Source organism: Bufo gargarizans, chromosome 2 (genome assembly GCF_014858855.1).
Source record: "Bufo gargarizans isolate SCDJY-AF-19 chromosome 2, ASM1485885v1, whole genome shotgun sequence".
NCBI lineage: Eukaryota > Metazoa > Chordata > Amphibia > Anura > Bufonidae > Bufo > Bufo gargarizans.
Genome location: NC_058081.1, coordinates 209,962,599 through 209,987,131, shown reverse-complemented (window position 1 = coordinate 209,987,131; position 24,533 = coordinate 209,962,599). Strand labels below are relative to the sequence as shown.

Sequence of the window (24,533 nt, the reverse complement as noted above, 5' to 3'; positions counted from 1 at the left end):
ATGTGGAGTCACTGTGGGTACAAATACATGGAGGAAAAAACTATAATAAAATACTAATAGGAGTTTATTATAAACCACCTAATATACCAGAGCCCACTGAAAATCTACTACTAAATGAGATAGACAAGGCAGCAAATCATAATGAGGTTGTTATTATGGGGGACTTCAACTACCCAGATATAGACTGGGAAACTGAAACCTGTATATCTCAAAGGAAACAGGTTCTTGGCAATATCCAAAGACAATTACCTTTCCCAACTGGTTCAGGTCCCGACTATATTTTTAAAAGCATCCTAAAATCTAATTGTGAGAGGTACATACCTTATGGGAATAAAAGGTTAAGGAACAAGAAAAAAACAATGTGGATAAATAGAACTGTAAAGATAGCAATAAATGACAAAAAGAAAGCATTTGAATCACTAAAACAGGAGGGTAGCAAGGAAGCACTGAAAAACTATAAGCAAATAAAAGCAGTCTAACTAGAGATCGGGAGATTAATTTCCAAAGAGAGCAAAACTAACCCTAAAATGTTCTTCAATTAAATAAATGATAAAAAGTATAAATCTGAAGTTTTACAGAGTAATGAGGGGGGAGTTGCAGCGAGCAATGAGGAGAAAGCAAAGCGATTAAATATTTTTTTCTCCACTGTATTTACTGAGGAAAATAAACTGTCAGATGAAATGCAGAAGGTAAAAAAAAAATCCCCATTAAAAGTGCCCTGTCTGACCCAGGAAGAAGTACAGCGGCGTCTTAAAAATATTAAAATAGACAAATCGCCAGCACCAGATGGCATACATACCCATATCCTAAGAGAATTAAGTAGTGTCATAGCCAGAACCTTAATTCTGATATTTAAGGACTCTATACTGACAGGGAGTGTTCCACAGGATTGGTGCATAGCAAATGTGGTGCCAATATTCAAAAAAGGTCCAAAAACAGAGCAGGTAAGTTTAACATCTGTCGTGGGTAAACTGTTTGTAGGTACCTCCATGAGGGATCGGTCATGTCAAACTAATTTAATCAGTTTCTATGAGGAGGTAAGTTCTAGACTTGGCAGCGGCGAATCAATGGATGTCGTATATCTGGACTTCTACAAAGCATTTGACACTGTACCACATAAAAGGTTAGTATATAAAATGAGAATGCTTGGACTGGGAGAAAATGTCTGTATGTGGGTAAGTAACTGGCTCAGAGGGTGGTGGTTATTAATAGTACACACTCAGATTGAGTCACTGTCACTAGTGGAGTACCTCAGGGGTCAGTATTGGGCCCTATTCTCTTCAATATATTTATTAATGATCTTGTAAAATATCAGAGGACACTAAACTGTGTAAAGTAATTAACAAGGAAAAGGACAGTATACTGCTACAAAGGGATCTGGATAGATTGGAGGCTTAGGCAGAGAAGTGGAAGATGAGGTTTTACACTGACAAATGTAAGGTTATGCACATGGGAAGGAATAATGCAAGTCACCAGTACATACTAAATGGTAAAACACTGGGTAACACTGACATGGAAAAGGATCTAGGAATTTTGGTGAACAGCAAACTAAGCTGTAGAAACCAGTGTAAGGCAGCTGCTGCCACGGCCAATAAGATTATGGGGTGCATCAAAAGGGGCATAGATGCCCGTGATGAGAACATAATCCTACCACTTTACAAATCACTAGTCAGACCACAGTTCTGGGCTCCTGTGAACAAGGCAGACATAGCAGAGCTGGAGAGGGTTCAGAGGAGGGCAATTAAAGTAATAACTGGAATGGGTGGACTACAGTATCCTAAAAGATTATCAAAATTATTCACTTTAGAAAAAAGACCACTGAGGGGAGATCTAATAACCATGTATAAATATATCAAAGGTCAGTACAGAGATCTCTCCCATCATCTACTTATCCCCAGGACTGTGACTGTGACAAGGGGACATCCTCTGCGTCTGGAGGAAAGAAGGTTTGTACACAAACATAGAAGAGGATTCTTTCCGGTAAGAGCAGTGAGACTATGGAACTCTCTGCCTGAGGAGGTGGTGATGGTAAGTTCACTAAAAGAGTTCAAGAGGGACCTGGATGTATTTCTGGAGTGTAATAATATTACAGGCTATAGCTACTAGAGAGGGGTCGTTGATCCAGGGAGTTATTCTGATTGCCTGATTGGAGTTGGGAAGGAGAAAAATTGGGAAAAATTGGCTTCTTCCTCACAGGTTTTTTTTTGCCTTCCTCTGGATCAACTTGGATAACAGGCAAACTGGATGGACAGATGTCTTTTTTTGGCCTTACAAACTATGTTACTATGTGAAGGGAACCTTTCAGTAGCTTCATGGAGTTATGAGAAAGTGTTACATGCGCAAAACATATCAGCAGGGGAATGCCATGGAGATTGAATATGTTAAATTATGTTACATTTTATTCATTGGGTGCTGGATTGCCCTATTTTTCTTGAATAGACTCTACCTGAGGTCCGGGGAAGGATCTGTGCAGTGCTACACTGGCAAGGACTCTATTCACAGAATCTGCTTCTGGGTAAGCTGTGCATATTTTTCTTTTGCTCAGGAGCTTCATAGTGCCGAAACTTAGACAGCATGAAATGCCAACAGGCTCCATGGTTACAAACATCTATCTGTCATTCTGAAATGACTTAATTTAAAAATGAGCCACATACGGGGCGGGGAGGGAGGGGTCTATCCCCTACCAGCTCCTTCTGGGCCGTCTGAGAGACCTGTCAATCAAACTGGGCTGGGAGAATCCGTGGGAAACCACCCCCTTGATTCTTCACGTCTTGGCTAATTTTTTGTTTGCAACCAGGGAGATTTTTTGAATTTCATACTACCTGTCATTCAGGCAGAATGACGCTACATATATACATGATAGGCAATGCTAATCTCAACCTGATGCAATGGAAACTTTGACTAACCTGAAGTCTCCTCCTTCACAGTCTTCACTCAAGACGTAGGTACAACTACCTTGGAAGTGGTACATCTTGCCATCAAAAGTTCTGTAATGTGGGTCTCCAAAGGCAATACATGTGGCCGGACGAGGTATGCAGTGTGGACAACACATGCCAGGTATCAAGGCTGGAGTCTCATCCTGGAAGAGAGAGATCCAACTGTGCTATCCTGAACCAGGTTTAATATTCAGAAAGTGTCGAGCTTCACTATTATCTAATTAATGTCAGTTGTTAACAGTCAGTTTGCACAATAGACTATAACAATGCAAAGATGTAACCTTTTTTTATTTATTTTTTATTTCCAGTAAAGTATTAATTCACTAGACATTATGCCCGTTACAATAACGGGTGCTAGAATTGGCCAGAGCACAGATCGATCATCACACCACGTTCCATGGACGGCACGGGCGGCGTTGAGCGGCCGTCTCTCTGGGTGTGGTCAGTGCGGACGGTGGGTTGTGCGGACGGCACGTGGAGGACGGCATTGATCGGCCGGAGCGATTGCTCTGCGTGTCGGCCAATTCTAGCGCCCGTTATTGTAACGGGCATATTGTAGGGACAAACAGCTGACATAAGGTCTGGACAGCTGTGTGGTGCATGCGCATTTAACATTGGCACACACGCACGGACACATCGCAGGCACAGAGGGATTTTATTATACAGGATACTTCTTGGATGACATGACTATAAAGGGACAAGATAAAAATGACGTACTGTATAAGCACTAGTTTTCAAAATGAGTATGTCTTATAATACTTAATACTAGATACGTTTTGACCTAGATTGTAAAGGAAAGGCAAGCTACATCTGACACGTCTATGAACTGTGGGTCTAGTTATTTCAGTCAAAGAACATTTTCATGTTAATAAGATCATGTGTTGGTACTTACAGCAGTACAGGACACTTGCGGACACCTCTCACTATGGCAATGCACCTCCCCAGAAACACAGGTACAGGCAGTACATTCATCCACCTGCCAATGCTCATTAGAAAGGTATCTCTGGCCTTGATACCAACAGGCTACAGCAGGAGCTGTCAGAAAATGATAATACGTTAATATTAATTAAAAGTATAGGAGTTTTCATCTATCAAAAAAGTTAACCATCAGCATAACCTCTCCTTTAAATAGTAGTCAGCAGATTGCTGCTCATTAGAGACGAGCAAAAGTGTCCCAATTGCCCTGAAAATGTGTTTAGGACATTTTGAGGTGTCCTCGGATTGTATAGAAACCCTTTCAAGCTCTTTAATGCCAAGACAGCATAGGTAGTTGCAGTAACCTGGTCGTTCTGTGCTAAAAGGGTTAATGGTGTTATATAATGTGGTTCACTGCTAAAATGGTTGATTTGATTTTACTGTGCGTTCTGTGATCCCAAGAGCGGTATATGGGAGAAAATGTTAATTTTCCAGCCGTAGATTCCATTGCTAGGTGTAGGCTGGTCTCACCCCTCTGATCTGGGAGCAGTAGAGAGTCTGTAAGAGATAGCTGAGGAGTGATGAGAGCTGTATTCTGAGCATGTAAGGAGAGTTGCAAAGAGAGGCAGCAGACAGGGACACACCAGTCCTGAGAGCTAAGAGCAAGCCAGCCTTTGAGGGAGAGAAGAATTGAACTTTACAGAAGGTTGAGAGCCATTTAAAGGGACAGTGCATGGACAACACATCCATGAAGGTAATGCATTTATGTTGGCTGTAGACTTCACTGCATTTGGTTGGGGAGAAGTTTTAAAGGGAATGCTTAATCTGAAAATGAGCTATTGTTTAAATCATGTTTTTCTGTTTAACATATTTTTTAAGAATTTTTGATGATGTTGATTTTCCTTTCCCATGTCACTATCTATATTTAAAAAGAAACCATAACATCCTGAAGTTTTCGCACGGCCTGCTAAGCCTAATTGGCACCACTTTTTGGTCTCTACAGATCACTGCTGCAGTTATCTGCTTATCTATACACAAAGGTGATATCATTACAGACAAGATTAAAATGACAGATACGGCTACTTTCACACTGGCGTTTTGGCTTTCCGTTTGTGAGATCCGTCATGGGCTCTGTCAAGCGGTCCAAAACGGATCAGTTTTGCTCTAATGCATTCTGAATGGAAGAGGATCCGCTCAGAACGCATCAGTTTGCCTCCGTTCAGTCACCATCACGCTCTGGAGGCGGACACCAAAACGCTGCTTGCAGCGTTTTGCTGTCCGTCCTTACGAAGCAGAGCCAAACGGATCTGTCATGGCACACAATTTAAGTCACTGGGAAAGGATCCGTTTTCCCTGACACAATCTGGCACAATAGAAAACGGATCCATCCCCATTGACTTTCAATGGTGTTCATGACGGATCCATCATGGCTATAGAAGACATAATACAACCGGATCTGTTCATGATGGATGCATGCGGTTGTATTATTGTAACGTAAGCGTTTTTGCAGATCCATGACGGATCCTCAAAAAATGCTAGTGTAAAAGTAGCCTAATACAGGATCCACCATTCACAATAGGTGATTATCAGAGCTCATCTATTCTTCCCTTGTACAATGACCTGGCATACCTCTCCCATAGAAGTCAATAAGGTCCCCTCCAGACCATTGTGTCTATGGACCATTGGACTGCTGTAAAGCAATTTTCTTAATGCACAGGTGTTTCGTCCTACATTGCCACACTCATTGCCACTCTGTCCAGACATTTTATTTTTAAGCCTATTTATCATTTTGAAGCCTATAAAACAATGATAAGTTACACAGTCTATCCACTAAAATTGTACTATATCGTTGGACAGAGTCCAGTATAATTGCTGTATAACTGTGACGCAGAACAACACGTCAGGCACACTCTGATCAACAGAATTTATTAAACTAAATTTAAAACATTTTTTTTTTTTGAGAAAAAATGGTCATTTGGACAGAGTCCAGTATAATTGCTGTATAACTGTGACAGAATAGGACGATACATCAGGCACACCGGATCAGCAGCAGGATTAGTACATTATTGTAGAAGATCTGTGATTGTGAAGAATGTGATGAATCTAGAGAAACCACGATCTGCTGCCCGAGAGCGATGTTTGAGGCAGATTGTTTAGCTCGTTCTTCGGTGATATGCGGCACCTTTACACAGGCCGATTATCAGGAACCAGTGTTTGTAGGAATGCTCATTCCAAATAGTCAGCTCGAATATGGCTTAAGTAATACAGTGACAAAACTATCTGGATGCTGTGTTCTCTCCCTCTGTCAGATGTCATATCTCTATTATATAACACCCCAGAATACACATGCATTTCCTGGTTAGGATGTTATATAGTGGCTATGACACCTCCACTCAGTCACCAAAGTGACCGCTACAGGCGACATATGGTATTACATGGTGACCATGCAACTGGCAGCCCTTAGCTCTGATGGGGCATGTACACATGTACATGGGACAAGAAAAGTCAGACAACAAAGCCATGTGAAATAACAGTTCTCACCCTGACAAACATGACAGCATGTGCCTGGCGTTCTGACTTTCAGCTCTCCTTGCTGGCACTTAATTGGGGCACATTCCTGTATCTGACAGTCAACATGTCCTAACTGTGAAAACAAAATGGCCGCATTATCCACAGACAATGAATGTAATTGAATTAAACATCATTATAAGTGTTCGTAAAACTGATGATGCAAGAAGAAGGGCCCTCAAAGAAGCTTGATACACACAGTAGTCAGAGATTTTGGAATTGCAAAAATGATTCTGTTCATTAGGCATCAATGCTGGGAGCTGCAGCATAAATATTTCCTCCCAACATAGAATCCCTTTTTCTAGGCCTAGTTCACACGAAAGTTTTTTTTGCGAGTGTACGGGCCGTTTTTTTGTGTTCCGTATACGGTCCGTATGCATTCTGTTTCCGTATTTCCGTTTTTCCGTTCCATTGAAAGATAGAACATGTCCTATATTTGGCCGCAAATCACGTTCCGTGGCTCCATTCAAGTCAATGGGTCCGCAAAAAAAAGGAACACATACGGAAATACATCCGTATGTCTTCCGTATCCGTTCCGTTTTTTCTGAACCATCTATTGAAAATGTTATGCCCAGCCCAATTTTTTCTATGTGATTACTGTATACTGTACATGGCATATGGAAAAATGGAACGGAAAAACGGAAAGGACACGGAAACACAACGGAACTCAAAAACCGAACAACGGATCCATGAAAAAAGGACCGCAAAAAACTATAAAAGCCATACGTTCTTGTGAACTAGGCCTAAGCATTTATTCCTGTCCAAATATTTTACTACTCACAGTACATGTACAGGTGATACATGGATCCTGCCTGTCTGTCCATGTCTCTCCATCTGGAATGCGTCTTCCTTCAATCTCAACTATACAGTCTGTAAAAAAAAAAGAAAAAAGTTTCAGCAATTGAGTAGATGCGTGGTACTCCTCCATCAACAGGTGCTGTCTAGGGGAATAAGGCACTTACAGATGTAGCGATCCTTATCTCACACTAAAGTGAATATGTCACCCCAATTTTGGACTATTTTCTACAGTAATAAATGAGCAGTACTGCGGGTAAGGAGTCCAGATCACAATTTTTCTTTTCCTACTGCCCTTGGTTCCACCGCTGTCAGCGCTCAAAACTGCACTGAAATACAGGACTGCTGTGCTGTTCTAACATAATGGAGAGGACTTGTGCACACCGGTCCTGACAATGTATTTCAACGCAGCTCTGAGACACTGACAGCAGGGGAACAGGGGGCAGTAGGAGAATGACAAATAGTGATCTGGACTCCGAATCTGCAGTACTACTCATGTGTTACTGTAGATAATGGCACAAAACCAGGTCGAGAGAGTCCCTTTTAGTAAACAATGGAAATAAATGTTTAATTGACTTTTTCAATGGCTTATGCCATGATATGGCAGTCAGATGTGACATCACACTCAGGTTTAGAACTGCTACATCTGTACTGTAATAGCATACGTTTATACTGCTAAAACTACCCTGTGGGTAAAAATACCAAAGTAAAAAGGGCAATAAAAAAGTCAAAGATATGTAAGATGGCCTTACAACTTGAGCATAATAAGTGCACTAAGAATGTTACCAAAGCATACTATATTTGTAGGTCATAATGTTTTATAGTTACTGTAAGTAAAATGCAGGTGAAACACACTACTGGCTTCTTCAATGGAATACAGCAGTAAACATCTACAACTTCATACTTATAAAATCATACAATACTATTTCATATCAACTTATAAGGGTTATGCTACAAAAAGTATAACTATGCAGTGAATAGGGCATTTCAACTGCATTATTATATTTCAATATACATGCAATAAAAATATTATTGTTCTTCCCCCTTCTGTTCATCCTTCTGGTCCACCCTCTCATGCATTCAGTGATGGACTAATATGCTCTCTTCTTCCTGTTACTAGCGGCGTAGTGATCTCATAGTGAAGTGGAGAAGATGCAGGTGTGTGATTGTCTTATCTGACAAGCTATTGCCCACCCACAGAAAGGGAAGAAACATGTCTTCCAGGTATGTAAGGGTCACACAACATGAAAATTGTGATGTTGCACTGAGATTTGTCAATGGGGTCACAATGTGACACATAACAAGCCACGACTGTAACAGTAGTACAAAATCCAACATTGTTGGAATTTTGGGCGCAGGTTGCAAATCTCACGCAACTTCGTCATCATAGGCCACAATGCAAATCCCTTGCAACTTGTGACTTGGCTGTCACTTTTCTGAGATTTGGCAGTTTTTACATCCAGATCACAGCTCTCAGCTTGCACGACAGCAAGTTGCACAAATGTTTTTGGCTGCACAACTTTTCTGAAACATGTCACATGACTTGTCAATGTCTAGCCCTGGACTTACAGTAGTACAAGGAAGAGTTGTCTAGTTGTGGTATAGCCCTTTTAGTAGTCAAAATCAATAAAACAGCAACAAAAATAAGTATGCAATAATGAAGGTACCCAAAAGCAGTGCCCTGTCTACCGTAGTATTTACCTTTGCACACAGGGCAGCATGATCTTGGTGGGGTGATTTGCTCTGAACGGGGGCAACTGAGAAGAGGGCATGGTTTGTGCTCACATATCCATGTTAAATCCTGAGGTAAAAACACATAAATGACTTAAATATGATACAAACTGCAGTTGAACAGAAATCTATAGGGCCCCATTGTTCACTAAAAGAGTTCAAGAGGGGCCTGGATGTATTTCTGGAGTGTAATAATATTACAGGCTATAGCTACTAGAGAGGGGTCGTTGATCCAGGGAGTTATTCTGATTGCCTGATTGGAGTCGGGAAGGAATTTTTTCCCTTAAAGTGAGTTTAAATTGGCTTCTGCCTCACAGGTTTTTTTTATATTCTCGCTCCCCATTAAAGCACCTTAACATTGCACACAACCACAAGTCCTCCAGTTTATTACAAAGTCCCACTCCCACCCCTTTGCATTATATACTTTGTATGTACCGTATTTTATGCCTCTGGACCCAAGAATGGCAATACTATCAAATACATGTATTCTCATCTGAGATGTTATTTCCCTACCTTACACTGGCACATGTAACAAGGGTCATTCCCTGCCTGGATCTCACTGCCCACCAGTAAGTCTGTACAATTACTTAAAGCCTCTGGAAAATAGAAAATAGTTGTTAAAAACTGAAATTGTGACACTAATTATGAAGTAACATAAATGATTGGTTAGAATTCAGACTTACGTGCACAGCTAGCACAGCACTGGCCAAAAGCAGGAGGAAGAATTTGATGTTGAGGACAATCCACCAGGCTGGGGCACTGTTTTTTTGTGCAACGTCTGTACTGACGACCATCTGGTAAACGCTAAACACAACATTTAATACAATGGACCCATTATATAGAGAAGCAAAAAGACCACAGTGAAGTTATTGCAAAAGCCAGATATATCATATGTCCACCTCTCACCTCACATGTGCAGATTTCACAGGGGTCATCTGATGGGTGAAAGCTGTCCCCTGGAGAATACACTTTTTTGCTAGATATACAGTCTGAAAAACACAAAGATTAGGTTTCAAGCACCAAAAAGAATAACACATATGAAGTGACAGACGTAAATAGGAAAAGTTCATCCACCCACAGTTCACAGTGGTCATTCCCACTGCTCATTGTCATTACCCTCTTCACTGCCTGAGACCACCAGGAACGCTGCCACTGAATCTAATTTTTCCCTGAAATTCACTCAACACTATTGATGACCTATCCTCAAAATAGGTCATCAATATCAGATCAGCAAGGGTCTGACACCCGCCACCTCCGCCAATCAGCTGGTTGAAGACAAGGCCGTGCTCTGTGCAAGCACAGCTTTCCCATCAATGTTTATCTGCTCGCCATCGACATCGTGGCAGCGAGCAGGTGTCATTACAAGCCGTCCCATTCACTCCCATAGGACGACTCGTTCCTATTCAAGTGTATAGGAACGAGCCGTCCCATAGAAGTGAATGGGACGGCTTATAATTACACCTGCTCACTGCTGCGCTGTCGATGGCGAGCAGATAAACATTGATGGGAAAGCTGTGCTTGCACAGAGCACGGCCTTCTCTTCAACCAGCTGATCGGCGGGGTCTGACACAATCTAATATTGATGACCTATTTTGAGGATATGTCATCAATATTAAAATCCTGGAAAACCCATTTAACTATTGTTGCCAAAACCAACATGAATTTCCTAGCCCACCAGATGTTCATTTGCAGCCATTCTTTACCCCCGCAGACAACAAGGGAGTAAAAATATGGGTAAGTTCGCAAGCAACTTTGTGGATCTACGAGTGTAAAATCTTATTAACACGCTGCAGGAAATTTCTACATGTAAATTGACATTGGGTATGGTTTTAAATTTGCAGCTTGTCAGTTCTTCCTGCAGATTTTCATTGCAGATTTTAGTCTTTACAATGCATAGGGTGAAGTCTGTGGCAAATATGCAACACAATCCACCTCAAAATCCGCATTTAAAGAGGTCCTCCGAGATTTTGATATTGATGATGACCTATCCTCTCTGGGAGATGCGGTACTTCTTTGCATATTATTTTCCTTTGTCATGCAGCAATGCTAATTCTCCATATATAATTGATCTATACAGTATAGTGCTGTCTTAATCTGTCCACTTTATAGGAAACAGTGTCCAGGTCCCTAAATGCACCACTCACTACCTACAGAGACTTAGAGGGAGCATTGCATTTCATCCTTCTTTGGTGCTTGCATGGTCTACCACCCTAAGCCAAGATCAGTAATCACTTTCTTACTTCCTATCCCTATTTTGGTGACAAGATCCTGGCGGTGGTGGCCACAGCTACTGTGCTTACTACACGTACTATATACACCACATGGTTACTGACGTGTATGCAGAAAATTTGTTGATAGATGCAACAGAAATGATCCTCGTCAGGTCAGAAAAGGCATCAGGAACTTTGCAGGTTGATACTTTCACAACATAATGAAATTATAAACGTATCGCCATTCCAACCTGCACATAGAGGACAGCATTCTCCGGGAAGCGTTATCTTGTTAGTGCAGGATGTGATGCACTGCACTTTGGAACAGGTGGTAACACCATCAACACACATGCAGGACATGCAACGATCCACGGTGGAAAGCCAGTTGCTGTTGTCTTTGTATTCCCGACCATTATATATACAGCCTGCAAAATACATAGATACCCAGCTCAAATATTTTGGTGGAAGAGTAAAAATGAGTAAGTGGGCAAATACAGCAGCAGGGGATTTGAGAATAATGCCAGCATTAAAATTTAAGCAAATCCTGGAAAGCAATCATTAAAAGACACCAATCATCATAACACTGCTTGGTACGCCCAGATTGTGCATCGCATTTTTATGGTGGCAGGTTCCCTTTAAACAGTTTTGCAATCAAATTAATGAACAGGAGAGATACGGTACACTCCTTCGTGGGCTACTTTTATAGTGGCACTGTACTTTCATTAAACTTTTCATCTGTTTTAGGGACAAATCAAAAAGTTTAGATTGGTAGGGGTCTGAGTCCTACGACTCCCACAGTCTCTAGAGCAAGTTATACTCTGCTTACATTACATGGAAACTAAAGGTGGATTTAAAAGGCCCGATATTCGGTTAGATTATCAGGAATGAATGACATTCTCGACAATCTGTCCATCTAAATGTGCCGCTGATCATTCGATGAACGAGCAAAAAGCTTGGTCATTGGGTGATCCTGTCATTTGTGCAAGCAAATCAATTCTCGTTTCTGGGCAGCAGATTGTGCTGTTTAAACAGCAATCTGCAGCCCAGAAACAGTGTAGCCCAGATCCATCGACCTCATACTGTGGAGGTGATCGCTGCATGTAAATTCAGTGGTCTCCTTCACTGAACGAGCAGCTGGGGAGGAACGCTTCCTTCCTGACAATCGGCTTTTAGATCGGAGCGTGTAAACCCACCTTAAGGGCTTTATTACACCAACAGATTATCTGTCAGATTTTCTGACCAATCATTAATCAGATGTCCATTTACACTGATTGGACAGATATTGGTCAGATAATCTGTTGGTGTAATACAGCCCTTAAACTTAAACTGTTAAAATGGCTTTTGTCTCATCATAGAGATCAAATAACTGTAAAGGACTCGGCATAAGGCCCCATGCACACGGCCGTGTTTCACGGCCGTGTGCGGGCCGTGGAACCGCGGCCTGGATCCCTCCTGAGAGCAGGAGCGCACGGCGTCACTGGTTGCTATGACGCCCTGCGCTCCCTGCTGCCGGCACAGTACAGTAATACACTGGTATAGATCAGGTGAAACACGGCCGTGTGCATGGGGCCTAATACTTACCTCTGCAGCGAGGACAACATGCTCCTGGATCTGTCACCTGCTGGGTGCAAGGTAGAGGAGGACACATAGGAGGATCACACTGTACATTTCCTGCCTGTAAGGGAACATCAGATAACATTAACAAGCTATTCATTCAATGCACTCAGGGGAACATTCCGAATAATTCATATTTTACCTTCCACAGCGTCAATACCTACTCATGTTCCCTCTTATTGCTGCTTTATTTATAAAAGTTTCTCTGATTTGCAGCATGGTACATGATCTAGCAATGGCAGGGGTGCACCTAGCCTTTCTGCTGCTTGAGGCGAAAACTGAAACGGCACCCACCCCAATGCCAATTTCTTAATTTCTTAACTTATCCCCTTTGCCACAATGAAAGCACTCATTGTCCATGGCCCTTCAGCTGCCCCCTTTTGCCCCTACCTGGTGCTGCCTGAGGCGATCGCCTCACCTGGCCTCATTGGTGGTGCACCCCTGAGTAGTGGTCACAATAAATTAGACTTGTGCAAAGATCTTGTAAAACTTCACTTGATATACAAGTGGTTCTATCATTGGTGATAAAATTACCTACAAGAATATAAATGTTAAGGCATCTGACTACCGCAACCAGATGTACCATGACCAAGATGAATTGAAACCTCTAATTTATTATGGCTCCTCTTTGTAATCCATACACTATAGAAGTGCCTTGTATCTCTGCATACCTCCAATTTCATACAGTGGCATATAGGGGTTTCACACAGAGAGTCTCTGGAACTTGAGGCCTGAGGAGAAGGAGCATGAAGTACAGCTTCCTCCGCCCTCCAAACTCCAGTCTAGACTCTCCTAAGGTTAGGGGTGGGTCCAGCCCACATCTAACCTCCTACAAGGGCTGAGCCAGGATTGTTAACCCTGGCTGTGCCATTCATACAATGCTATGCTGGGTACAATGCATGGCATAACATTACAGATACCCCCTGCTCTGGGGTACTGAATATGGCCTTCGTGTGCTATTGTAAATTTCCACCTGACTCTGAACATATGGAAGTAGAGGACAATCCGAGTGGAATAGCATCCCACACATCCTGTGCTGCAGCACACAGTGGCCATGTGGCTCCTTTCCATATTATTATAGTCAAGTACAATACTCCACCAAGATTCAGAATACAATTCTGTAGCAGAATATTTTCCAGCAATACACTATATCCTTTTTAGTTCCTATAAAACAAACTTGCCACTCTTATTTCAGTTGGATTTGTTGAAGCTACATATGGATATGAACTAGGTATAGAAACAACTATCTGGTACTTACTGTGCATGTACACTGTAGACATGGATCTGAGAAGGGCACCCAGCGAGCACCATCACTATATTCTTTTCCTTCATAGTGACACACTAAAAGCAAATGACAAGCAAAAAGGTATAAATTTCCCTGAGTGATAACTGTATCACAGTTCAGTTGTGTGTTGTGTTTCAATTTAAATATGCATAAAGTCTCATACAAACTTTGCTGTCCTCAAATCAGGGATCTGCAAAATACAGATGTGTTCCGTTTTGCACAGCGTTTATTTGAGGTCCTATCGACTTCAGTGGGTACTGAATTTTGAGGAGAAGTATAAGACATGTTCTACCTTTTTGTGAAAGGGCGTTCGGATGTGGACAGCACAGGGACTACAGACTGAACACCCATTGAAAACAAAATAAATGCTTAACACACAAGTCAAAGACAACATTGGGGCAAATTTACTAAGACTGTCTAAAATGTACGCAGTTTAAACTAAGGCAGCCATTCTAAAGATGCTGGATGATAGTTTTTGTGCGCTCCAAATTTGAATCACCTGTTGGATGGCTTACTTTGCTAAATAATTTTGTGGCACAGTTTTGGTGCAAATTATCCCATCTTTCATCTTTGACCCTTTCACATTCAGCCACGTCCCTTTTCCCGCTAAGTCTTGTCCCCTTGGCAAACTAGGTGCAGTTGATTTGTATTTTTGGCCACATTAGTTTCATAAATATGTCTAATATGAATGTTGCAGGATTTGATATGGAACACAATTAGGTTCCGTTGCCGTATTTCCGGATGTTTCAATTAAAGCAGGTTCACCTGAGCTGGACTTCTTGGAGGATATAAAAGGCTGCTCAGAGCTCACTGTCTCCACCACTGAGGAAGAGGTGTATACCTCGAAACGCGTTTGGGCAAGTCGAGACAGTGAGCCTTTTTCCCCCCAAATACTACGAGTGACCGTTGAGTGATTGCTCCGGTCGGGGTCATCTGTTTAACCAGGCTAACACAGAGCTGGTGAGCGTCATAGGAATACGCTACTACAATCCAAGCTGGTGAGTCACGTGAGACGTCACGTCAAACTCTACACCACATGGGACGCCGCGTTAGCTACATTCAGCCGCTACCTCGAGCCTCCAAGCGGAGTGGATACAGAGGGTAAGAGACTTCGGCTGCTACTGTGTTATTTACAAGAAGAGCACCCTTGCTCAGAACTTCACCTAAGTATCGCTGATCTCGGTGGTTACACATTGGACACTGATGAGAATTTGCATCTCTTTGTGCTATATTCAATAGATACATCTTGGAAACGGCCATTTACCTTTACCATCTGTTGTGATTGAGTTGGCGTTTCATGGACTTTTGAATTAGCGCGATTCAATCAGGATCCTGCCTGTATGTTGATACAGATTTTATTTGATTATATTTTTATGGGTGGTTTTTATGTATAATGATCTGATGTGACATAAAATTTGTACTGTTAACCATTGTCTCATGTTCCCTTATACGGAGTGCCCCTCAATCTTTTCCAATATACTTTTTCCTTCCGTGCGGTCTGGGTGGACCGAGAGGTGAGCACCCTATCCATTCAGTACATAGGGTGAGCCGCTGATTTTGACATTTTTTACTATAAATATGTCTAAGACATGATGCACAAAAATGCATCTAATTGTGCCTAACTTTGGTTTATTTTAAGAATAGATTTGGGCTCAGTTACGATGGTAAATGTGAACCATTGTGACTTTTCTGAGCATAGGACTTCACAATAAACCTATAGAGAACTGTAAATTGTCAGTACTGCATAACATTATGTAAAACTGCCAAATGTGTGCAAAAAGTACAGTCTTTTAGCATCTGCACGTCCCATCTGGACACTCTACAGTAGATTATTATTTTAATTGTATTCAACACTCATGGTATGGGCTATATATGAGCAAACATGATGACAACCAAATCACTGTATTTCCTTCTGGAAGTCAGTCCCTACAAACGGATTTCTGGGAGCGTGAATACAGGGACACAAAATAATCAGGAAGACAATCTCCAGTGTGCATGGCAAGGGAAGTAAGGTTAACTGTAGAGTCCAGGAACAATTCTTTGTTGTCAGTAATAAGTTGCACATTTGGAGAAAGCAAGTAGTTTGCAAGATTAGAGAAGGAGGTCATCAAAGTGTAAATGAACCTCTAAATGCAGTTTGGAATTGCATTCTATTCTATTAGGCGTATGCTACTGTACCTTGATGCTGAAAACTTCCTAGTGCTGAGTTGCACTGAGGAAGCCGCTCTTGTTAGCGATAAAATCTTATGAGGGGTGTAAACATGTCCATTGGATTTTCACATATCATTAAAAGATGTTCATTGACAAGAACAAAAAATTTGAGCATAATGCTACTTTTCTTCACTATTCTTCAGCGCAACTATACCTGGGCACTCCATGCAGCACTGACTAGGCTTTCTGATGGGGTTTACACAGTAGATTTGAGGACACACTACATGGGTGCAGGTGACACTGCCTTCCAAACACACACAACGGAGGCATGGGTCCGACACAGAGGAGAATGTCTGATGGTTGGAGTATTCTTTTCCCTCATAGAGACAGCGATCACATACAGGACAGCAAGGAGATGAGAGAGAGGGCACTGGATGGCTGCATTCTTTTTCACACGGAAGACGTTGGCATGTCACCATCTCATTCTAAAGGAATAACAAATAATGCAATTTTCTAGAAATTGTTTCAGGCATCTTAATATTTTATTTGTTATTAACACAATATAATAGTATTTAAACCAAGGCAAAAGATACATTTACAGATGGCATACAATGTAACTGTGGTAGAAATGCAAATCCTAAATTACACTGCAGGGAGATTTTCTATGGCAAACAATCAATGTGGACTCATTCAGTTACAGGTTAAGGAAAGGGCATTAAGCCATGGAAAATTTGACATTTGTGCCTTTCTCGTCTTCAAGCACACACACTACATACCGTATATATTGTGGCTATGTGAACTGTAAAATGTATGGGAAAGTCCCGGAAGGGGGGGTATATCTCTCCCAGGTTCCTCAACTGGATGAGATGGGTGAAATCCAGAATGACGCCGGCTTCAGTAAATATAGTTGCTGAAGCTATTTTCTTTATTTATTCAGGCCTGGATTTTACTTGGATTGGGATGGTAGATTTTGGCAGTGAGACCTCCCAATCCACCCCCTCCCAAGTCTAGGGCAGGTTTTCCTTAGCAGGAAGGGATCCCCAGGTGAGGCCTGCTCTAATCAGGCTTGGATAACGCACCTCCCAGTGTGTCAGTCTGGGGAGAGAGAGAGAGAGAGAGAAGACTTTTGAACAAAGTGCTGCTGAGGCTCTGTGAGTGTGGTCTCAGCTGGGCTAGGTTGAGGCACCACGAGGCTGGGAGATATCCTGGAATTTGGTGGACTCATATTTGCTACAGCCTGGAGGCTGCTGGACTATTGGGCTGAGAAAACCGCACCTGGAACAATGTGTGAACTGTGTTGGAGGAGGCGGGAGCTCCCCATGGAAAACGCTGCTGTAAAGGTTGCGGAAGTTAGAGGTCGTAGGCCTAAGAAGAAATCTGGAAATGGAACAAGTTAGAAAGCTAAGAAGAAGTTCTCCAATGAAGAGGAGAAGGAGTCCCTTAGACACTGTCTGCTAGGTAGCAAGTCAGAGCTTATGAAAAACCAAGCTCTGCTAGCCTGGGGGTGGCAGAATAGAGGGAATATGTGACATTGGCCACATCTTTCAGACGGCATGGTACGATGTGGGGCAATCCCCAGACCTCCAGTCTGAAGAAGGGGGGATATGTGACGATGTGAACTGCAAAATGCATGGGAAAGTGGGTGAAATCCAGAATGACGCTGGCTTCACTACATATAGTTGCTGAAGCTATTTTCTTTATTTATTCAGGGCTGGATTTTACTTGGATTGGGATGGTAGGTTTTGGCAGTGGGACCTCCCAATCCACCCCCCATCATCCCCCAGTCCGGGGCAGGTTTTCCCTAGCAGGAAGGGATCCCCAGGTGAAGCCTGCTCTAATCAGGCGGGCATAAAGCATATCCCAGTGTGTCAGTCTGGGGAGAGAGAGAGAGAGAGAGAGAAGACTTTTGAACAGAGTGCTGCTGAGGCTCTGTGAGTGTGGTCTCAGCTGGGCTAGGCTGAGGGGCCACGAGGCTGCAAGATAGCCTGGAATTTGGAGGACTAGTATTTCCTACAGCCTGGAGGCTGCTGGACTATTGGGCTGAGAAAGCCGCACCTGAAACAGTGTGTGAACTGTGATGTATAGGTGAGTCAGAGAGACACGTCATATTTGTTTAGTTAGTGCCTAGACGGGCAGGTGTTTCTTTTGCTTTGCTTGTGCTGGTATGTGAAGACTGCCAAATAAATTCAATGTTTGGACCTTAAACCTGGTGTCCGTGAAGAAGTCTGTGAGTACGACCCCCTGAGAGAGAGCGATCCCTGCTCCCAGCCGTAATGCAGAGACATGATCTTCCTACATGCCTTAACTCTGCGCTGTATAGTTCAATGTCATTGAAAAGAACTTGCACATGTTGAGCGTTTATAACTGAAACTTACTAGAAAAGCTTTTCTCTGTAAAATGCTCATCAGCAGTCACATTTTATACCATAAACTCACCCTACAGGAGCATTGGGTACAAATATCTCCAGGTAGCTTGAAATTTTCACCATTCTGAAATACCCGTCCATTGTGCTTACATATTCCTGTGCAGAGCGGGCAACATTCCCCCGGTGGAGTCACTGGGTGCAAACAGGACACTCGCGGGCAAGAAACAGACACACAGGTCACTTCTCCATTCTGCAAGACATAAAGAAGACACACACACACTGGCATTGCTTAAAGTGCAAATGAGCCAATTAGTCAGTTGCTTCCACTGTAAATTATACACATTGTAAACGGTGCTGTCTAGACCTGCACCAGATTTATTACAGAGGCTCAGATTGGATGATTAATGTGGTGCGGGGAAAGACACTATACCGACTGGTATAGTGTCTAATCGGTTGGCTTATTTTGAGACTGTATCTTAAGCCATAACTGTGGCACAATTTAGACTCCAAATGGTACATTTTAGAATATGCCCCCTCTAGTGAAGCTCTGTTCCTTTCCAAAAGGCCCCACCTCTTGGTCAGCTAGATAGAAAAAGTTTAGAAACCCTAGTTGCACCAAATGACCCCAAATTTTGCCACCTTGCACCACTTTCTTCACCGATTTGTAGGTGCAGACACATTTGGAAAACTGGGTCAATTACAAATGTAAAATATTTTCAGAAAGCATTGTAATTTTGGAGTTTTGATTACATTGCCGTTGATGTATTTGGGATATTTCTGATGGCAGTTTGCTTTGGGGTGTGGAATCATACCAGACGTAGTATAATCTGCCATACCATGGAAAGACAGCACACACTACCTAGTAAAAAGCAGAATCCTGGCATTGTTATTTTAACCACTGAAACAGGTATTGAAAAAGAGAGGATTTGTTCTTCTGCTGTTAGGCAAGTTTTGTTTTGTTTTTACTTTGGATTAAAAGGGAAAATGACAAAAAGCCCCTATGTAATACATGTTTACAAAAGTACACAAGTTTTTGTCTAGGTGTTCATTATTCAGATGGGGATTTGCTAACCTTGCATGTGCAGCGACTGCACTCATCGTCAGGGTCAGGAAAGCTCTCTCCATTAACACAGTCCTGGCCGTTATAATTGCAACCATCACATACAGGGCACATGCAGGGATCCTCACCTGGATGAGGGCAGTTGGCTGTGCTACATGGCCGAGGACCGCAGGTGACGCGGCCTCTCTGAGAAGCAAAACCATAATCATGTTAATTATAAAGTCCAGATAAAGCACTTACAGCATTTAAAGTTGTTATGTCTGTCCATCTGTAAGGGACTATGAGGCTTATGTGCTCATATACTTACCATACAGCGGCATTGCTCACATTCATTTTGTGGTGAAGTGAAAGACTCGCCATCAATAAAATTATGACCTTGAAAATGGCATCCTAAAATCAGGAAAAAACAAAAAGTTAGGAAAAAAAGGGTAAATGTAGCCCTACTATAATCAGTCTTAGGCCTGATTCACAGTATTTAGTTCTGCATTTTGGATCAGTGCTTGTACGCCAAAACCAGGAATGGGGCCTATATAGAGAAAATATAGTGCACCCACTGCTAGTTTTGGTATTTCATAGGGAATCCAATAATATTCTAAAACATGGATGTCCAGATAGATGGCAGGCCCTCTTTAATTTATTTATTTTATTTGTTTATATAGCGCTGACATATTCCACAGCCCTTTACAGATATAATCATCACTTGCTGTCCCCAGTGGGACTCACAATCTAAATTCCCTATTAATATGTTTTTAGAGCGTGGGAGGAAACCGGAGTACCCCATGCAGACACGGGGAGAACATACAAACTCCATGCAGATGTTGTCCTTGGTCAGATTTGAACCCAGGACCTCAGCGCTACAAGGCACCAGTGTTAACTACTGATCCATCATGCTGCCCAATATCAATTTAATCAATATACCATATTTTTGGACTATAAGACACATCTTTTTTCCTAGAAAAATGGGGGGAAAGTGGCAGTGTGTCTTATAATCTGAATGCTAATGACCGCTTCCATTATGATGCGCACTATGACCTGACGCTGTGCACCGTCAGGTCACAGTACACAGTGGGACCCGGAAGAAGTGATGGAGCAGTGAGTCCTGGATATGCAGCTCCATTGGGAGCAAGCGAGATAAGTTTATTTATTTGTTTATTTATTTGAGACGTCTCATCTGATGTCTGGGGGGGTTGCGATCTGAGGCTGAGCGGGATTGGGGGGTCCTATCAGAGGCTGATTGGGGCTGGGGGTCTGATATGAGGCTGATGGGGGCTGTGGGGTCCCATATGAGGCTGATTGGGGGTATGATCTGAGTCTGATGGGGGTTGGGTATGATCTGAGGCTAATGGGGGGGTCTGATGGGAGGCTGATGGAGGCTGGAGTGTCTGATCTGAGGCTGATGGATGTTGAGGGGTCTGAGGCTGATGGAGCTTGGGGTTTGATTTTGGGGTCTAATGAAGAATGGGAGTCTGATTTGGGGGTCTGCTCTGCGGTCTGATGGATATTATTATTTTTTCTTATTTTCCTCCTCCAAATCCTAGGTGCGTCTTATAGTCTGAAAAACACGGTACTAACTATTGATATCAATAGACTAAATCCTAAAAATATTTACTGTTTTATATTGTTAGTTTCTATTTATTTCATTTCATATTTACAGCGAAGTACTGATAAATGAAGGGCCATAGATTACATTCAGAACCTCACCCTGGCACAGAGGACAGTCACAAGGTCCAGTCACTGGATGTGGGCAGGTAGCTGGAGCACAAAGCTTGCGTGCACACTGAACGGATCCGGCCTGAATAAATCAGAAGACATTGCACTCATCACTCTGTGTGTTAAGAATACGTCATACAACTACTTTATTTAGTCATTATTGTGTAAGAAAAGCTATGTACAAAACCATTAGGCATGATTTTGTAAAATTTGAGTCAGTGTAATAAAATAAAAACATGTTATTATAATACTCCCTCATACAGAAAGTGTTTTCTTTAGTACACTATATATAATATACTGATAGTCAGTCTTTGAAGAAATGTCTGAGAGGGGCAGCTAGTGCCAGGCTGTAGTGAGAGAAGTTCCTCAGGCCTCCAACACCTTGGCCTGAACCAGTCAGCCTTTCTGCCCAGTCAGGTTCTACCTCTCATTTTACATTTATTGGACTCATGGCAGTCAATATTTAAAAGCTGTTAACTCTCGCGACATGTTGATTTTAGTAACTATTTGCATTCCCCATGGTATAACAATTCTTTAGCTTTCCCAAAACCGTGCATTGTGCCACTCCACTGTTATTCCTTCTAGAAAATTTGGGTGTTAACATCGGGTATTGTATACACTGTTCAACTTTGAGAACCCCATATCTGCCAATGACTTTTAAAAAGACCTATGAAGCCAAGAAGACGTTGAAGACGTAGAAGACGTTCCATGAATTTGTAAGGCAGTCCCTGGCTCGGCTTTCTCCATAACTCAGGCATGTCCAAACTGGGGCCCTCCAGCTGGTGCAAAACTACAACTCTCAGCATGCCTGGATAGCTTACAGCTATTATGGCATGCTGGGAGTTGTAGTTTTGCAACAGCTGGAGGGCCGCAGTTTGGACATGCCTGCCATAATTTCTGTAGACGTCAGTAGAGAGGGCCACTTGCATGGGTGACTGACCACCAGTCTCATATGTGGTGTTGGGTTGTCTAGGTTTGTATGGGCCTCCACCAACTTTAATCCTACCAACTTTAATCCTACCCTGGGAGCAGTATATGATAGAGCAAATTAAAGAACATTGATGAGAGAAACCCTGTGTCATGCATTGCCCCTCAGGCCCATACCCATTTACTGACAATCTCTATGTGAACCTAGCCTCAGTGATGCTCCTAGTAATGAGCATAACTAGTTCAAGGAATACTAAGCAGGTGCCAGTGTGATTCATATCATGTAAACTGTTTAGGCTTGAAGGATTCCAAAGGGAAATGCTTCTCTATTTTTTCAGCAGTGGAGGAGTGCAGATTAAGGACTGCTTTTGGAATATTTTTAAGACTTGCTCCTTATATACAATACTCAAGCAAGATTTCTTCGAAGGTCCTTATCTTTGTTTTCATTTTATGCACTTCTATAGCGCTACTATATTCCGCAGCGCTTTACATACATTAGCATCCAACTGGGGCTTACAATCTAAGGTCCCTATCAGTATGTCTTTGGAGTGTGGGAGGAAACCAGAGGAAACCCAAGCAAACACGGGGAGAACATACAAACTCTATGCAGATGTTGCCCTTCGGTCAGATTCGAACCTAGGACCCTGGCGCTGCAAGGCACCAGTGCTAACCACTGAGCCACCATGCTGCCCATTCATTCTTGTTTTATTAATTCAGATGCTTGGGTTGAAGTTCATACCTTTTGTAACAGCTGTTAAGAATTTCCCTCTGGCTTAAAAATTATTGTCAAACTAAAAACAAGTATTATCACATTGAAGTAAAAAAGGAGCTAGGCAGGAATGTATCCAAGCAGAGGAAGCTTGCATCTGCTTTCTATGATGTAATGAGGCAATGGACATTCCTTGTGCTGTGCTTGACCTCGATACTCACCCTACAAGAACATTCTGAGCACGCTGAACTTGAAGGGTCTGGGATAGTTTGACCGTTAATCAGTTCCACACCATTATATGAACATCCTGTTATGGAGAACACGAAAGAACAACTATTAGAGAAAAAAATAGAAAGGCGCAGATATGCTAGATAGCGAGGAAATAAAATAGTAGTCAAGTAAGAGATTATTGTCCTCTGTTAACTGAACCTTCTGTATGTTGTCCTGAAGAGCTCATTTTAAGATATTCTGGAGCAGAGATAATGTACATAACCTCTGCGCAGCAGAGAGTGCTGCATAGAGAGGCGTACCAGTGCCCTCCACTGCAGTATATTATATGAATTGCATTATAATGTGATACAACATAGGCACCATTGGGTTTAGAGTGATATTATATGCACACAGATACAAGACAAAGAAAGTGGCAGCCATATATAATTACAAACAGTGGAAGCCAAGAATACAGTAAAAGAAACTTGTTACCAACCATCACAAACTGGACAGCATTTTCCTGGTGGGGTGCTGGGGTGAGTGCAGCCAGCTTTATAGCAAGGCTTTTTATTGCATGTGACAAACCCATCAGCACAGACACACCGACTGCAAGAATCCTGTGGTGACGAAAACTCATGACCGTTCAGGTACACCTCCCCCAGATACTGGCAATCTGTGGAATATTGCATAACACGTTGAACAATTCCTGTAATGTATACACATAGCTCAATAATGTATATGTCATTTCTTTTGAAATGTGCCATGAAGCATACAAAAACAATTAATGAAAACTGTTGGGCATGTATGAAGTCACCGTGGTATATTGTTAATGACGGGTTAATTACTGTATATGTCGCTTAATAAGTATCTCTGAATATCCTGCACCATAAAGATATTAGTTATTAGTGGAAGGTTCATTTGTGACATTTCTAGAGCTATGGAAAGCATTTTTCTACAGCTGGCTAAAGCTATACTGCTTGCTGTAAAAAAAAAGGCAAGATATACACTGACCAAAAATATAAATGCAACACTTTCGGTTTTGCTCCCATTTTGCATGAGCTGAACTCAAAGATCTGAAACATTTTCTACATACACAAAAGACCCATTACTCTCAAATATTGTTCACAAATCTGTTTTGGAGCAAAACCAAAAGTGTTGCGTTTATATTTTTGGTCAGTGTATGTTAGAAATAAAGACAAGGGGTGGACACACATGGAAGAAGAAATGAAGAACCAACAAAACCCATGGATACCAAAGAGAGTTGTTCAGACTTGACACAAGGAAATGAGACAAAGTAAATAGAGGGTTCAGCAAACGCTATTGATGGTGAACTAATGACAAGGTTGG

The 24,533-nt window shown here is 42.1% G+C and overlaps 1 protein-coding gene across 1 annotated transcript in view; it reads right to left on the bottom strand.

Annotated features, from left to right (window-relative positions):
* Positions 1–24,533, bottom strand: part of LOC122927770 (kielin cysteine rich BMP regulator) — a 138,601-nt gene that overhangs the window by 9,126 nt on the left and 104,942 nt on the right. Inside the window, exons 33-50 of the mRNA XM_044279949.1 lie at positions 23,683–23,859; positions 23,198–23,283; positions 21,332–21,422; positions 19,938–20,020; positions 19,643–19,816; positions 18,641–18,820; positions 16,420–16,690; positions 14,028–14,110; positions 12,737–12,830; positions 11,407–11,580; positions 9,852–9,934; positions 9,629–9,749; positions 9,459–9,541; positions 8,916–9,015; positions 7,201–7,289; positions 6,393–6,495; positions 3,829–3,971; positions 2,907–3,079 (exon numbers count right to left, since the gene is read on the bottom strand). Coding sequence (XP_044135884.1) covers positions 2,907–3,079; positions 3,829–3,971; positions 6,393–6,495; positions 7,201–7,289; positions 8,916–9,015; positions 9,459–9,541; positions 9,629–9,749; positions 9,852–9,934; positions 11,407–11,580; positions 12,737–12,830; positions 14,028–14,110; positions 16,420–16,690; positions 18,641–18,820; positions 19,643–19,816; positions 19,938–20,020; positions 21,332–21,422; positions 23,198–23,283; positions 23,683–23,859 — 2,308 coding nt within the window. The remainder of the gene's footprint in view (positions 1–2,906; positions 3,080–3,828; positions 3,972–6,392; positions 6,496–7,200; positions 7,290–8,915; positions 9,016–9,458; positions 9,542–9,628; positions 9,750–9,851; positions 9,935–11,406; positions 11,581–12,736; positions 12,831–14,027; positions 14,111–16,419; positions 16,691–18,640; positions 18,821–19,642; positions 19,817–19,937; positions 20,021–21,331; positions 21,423–23,197; positions 23,284–23,682; positions 23,860–24,533) is intronic.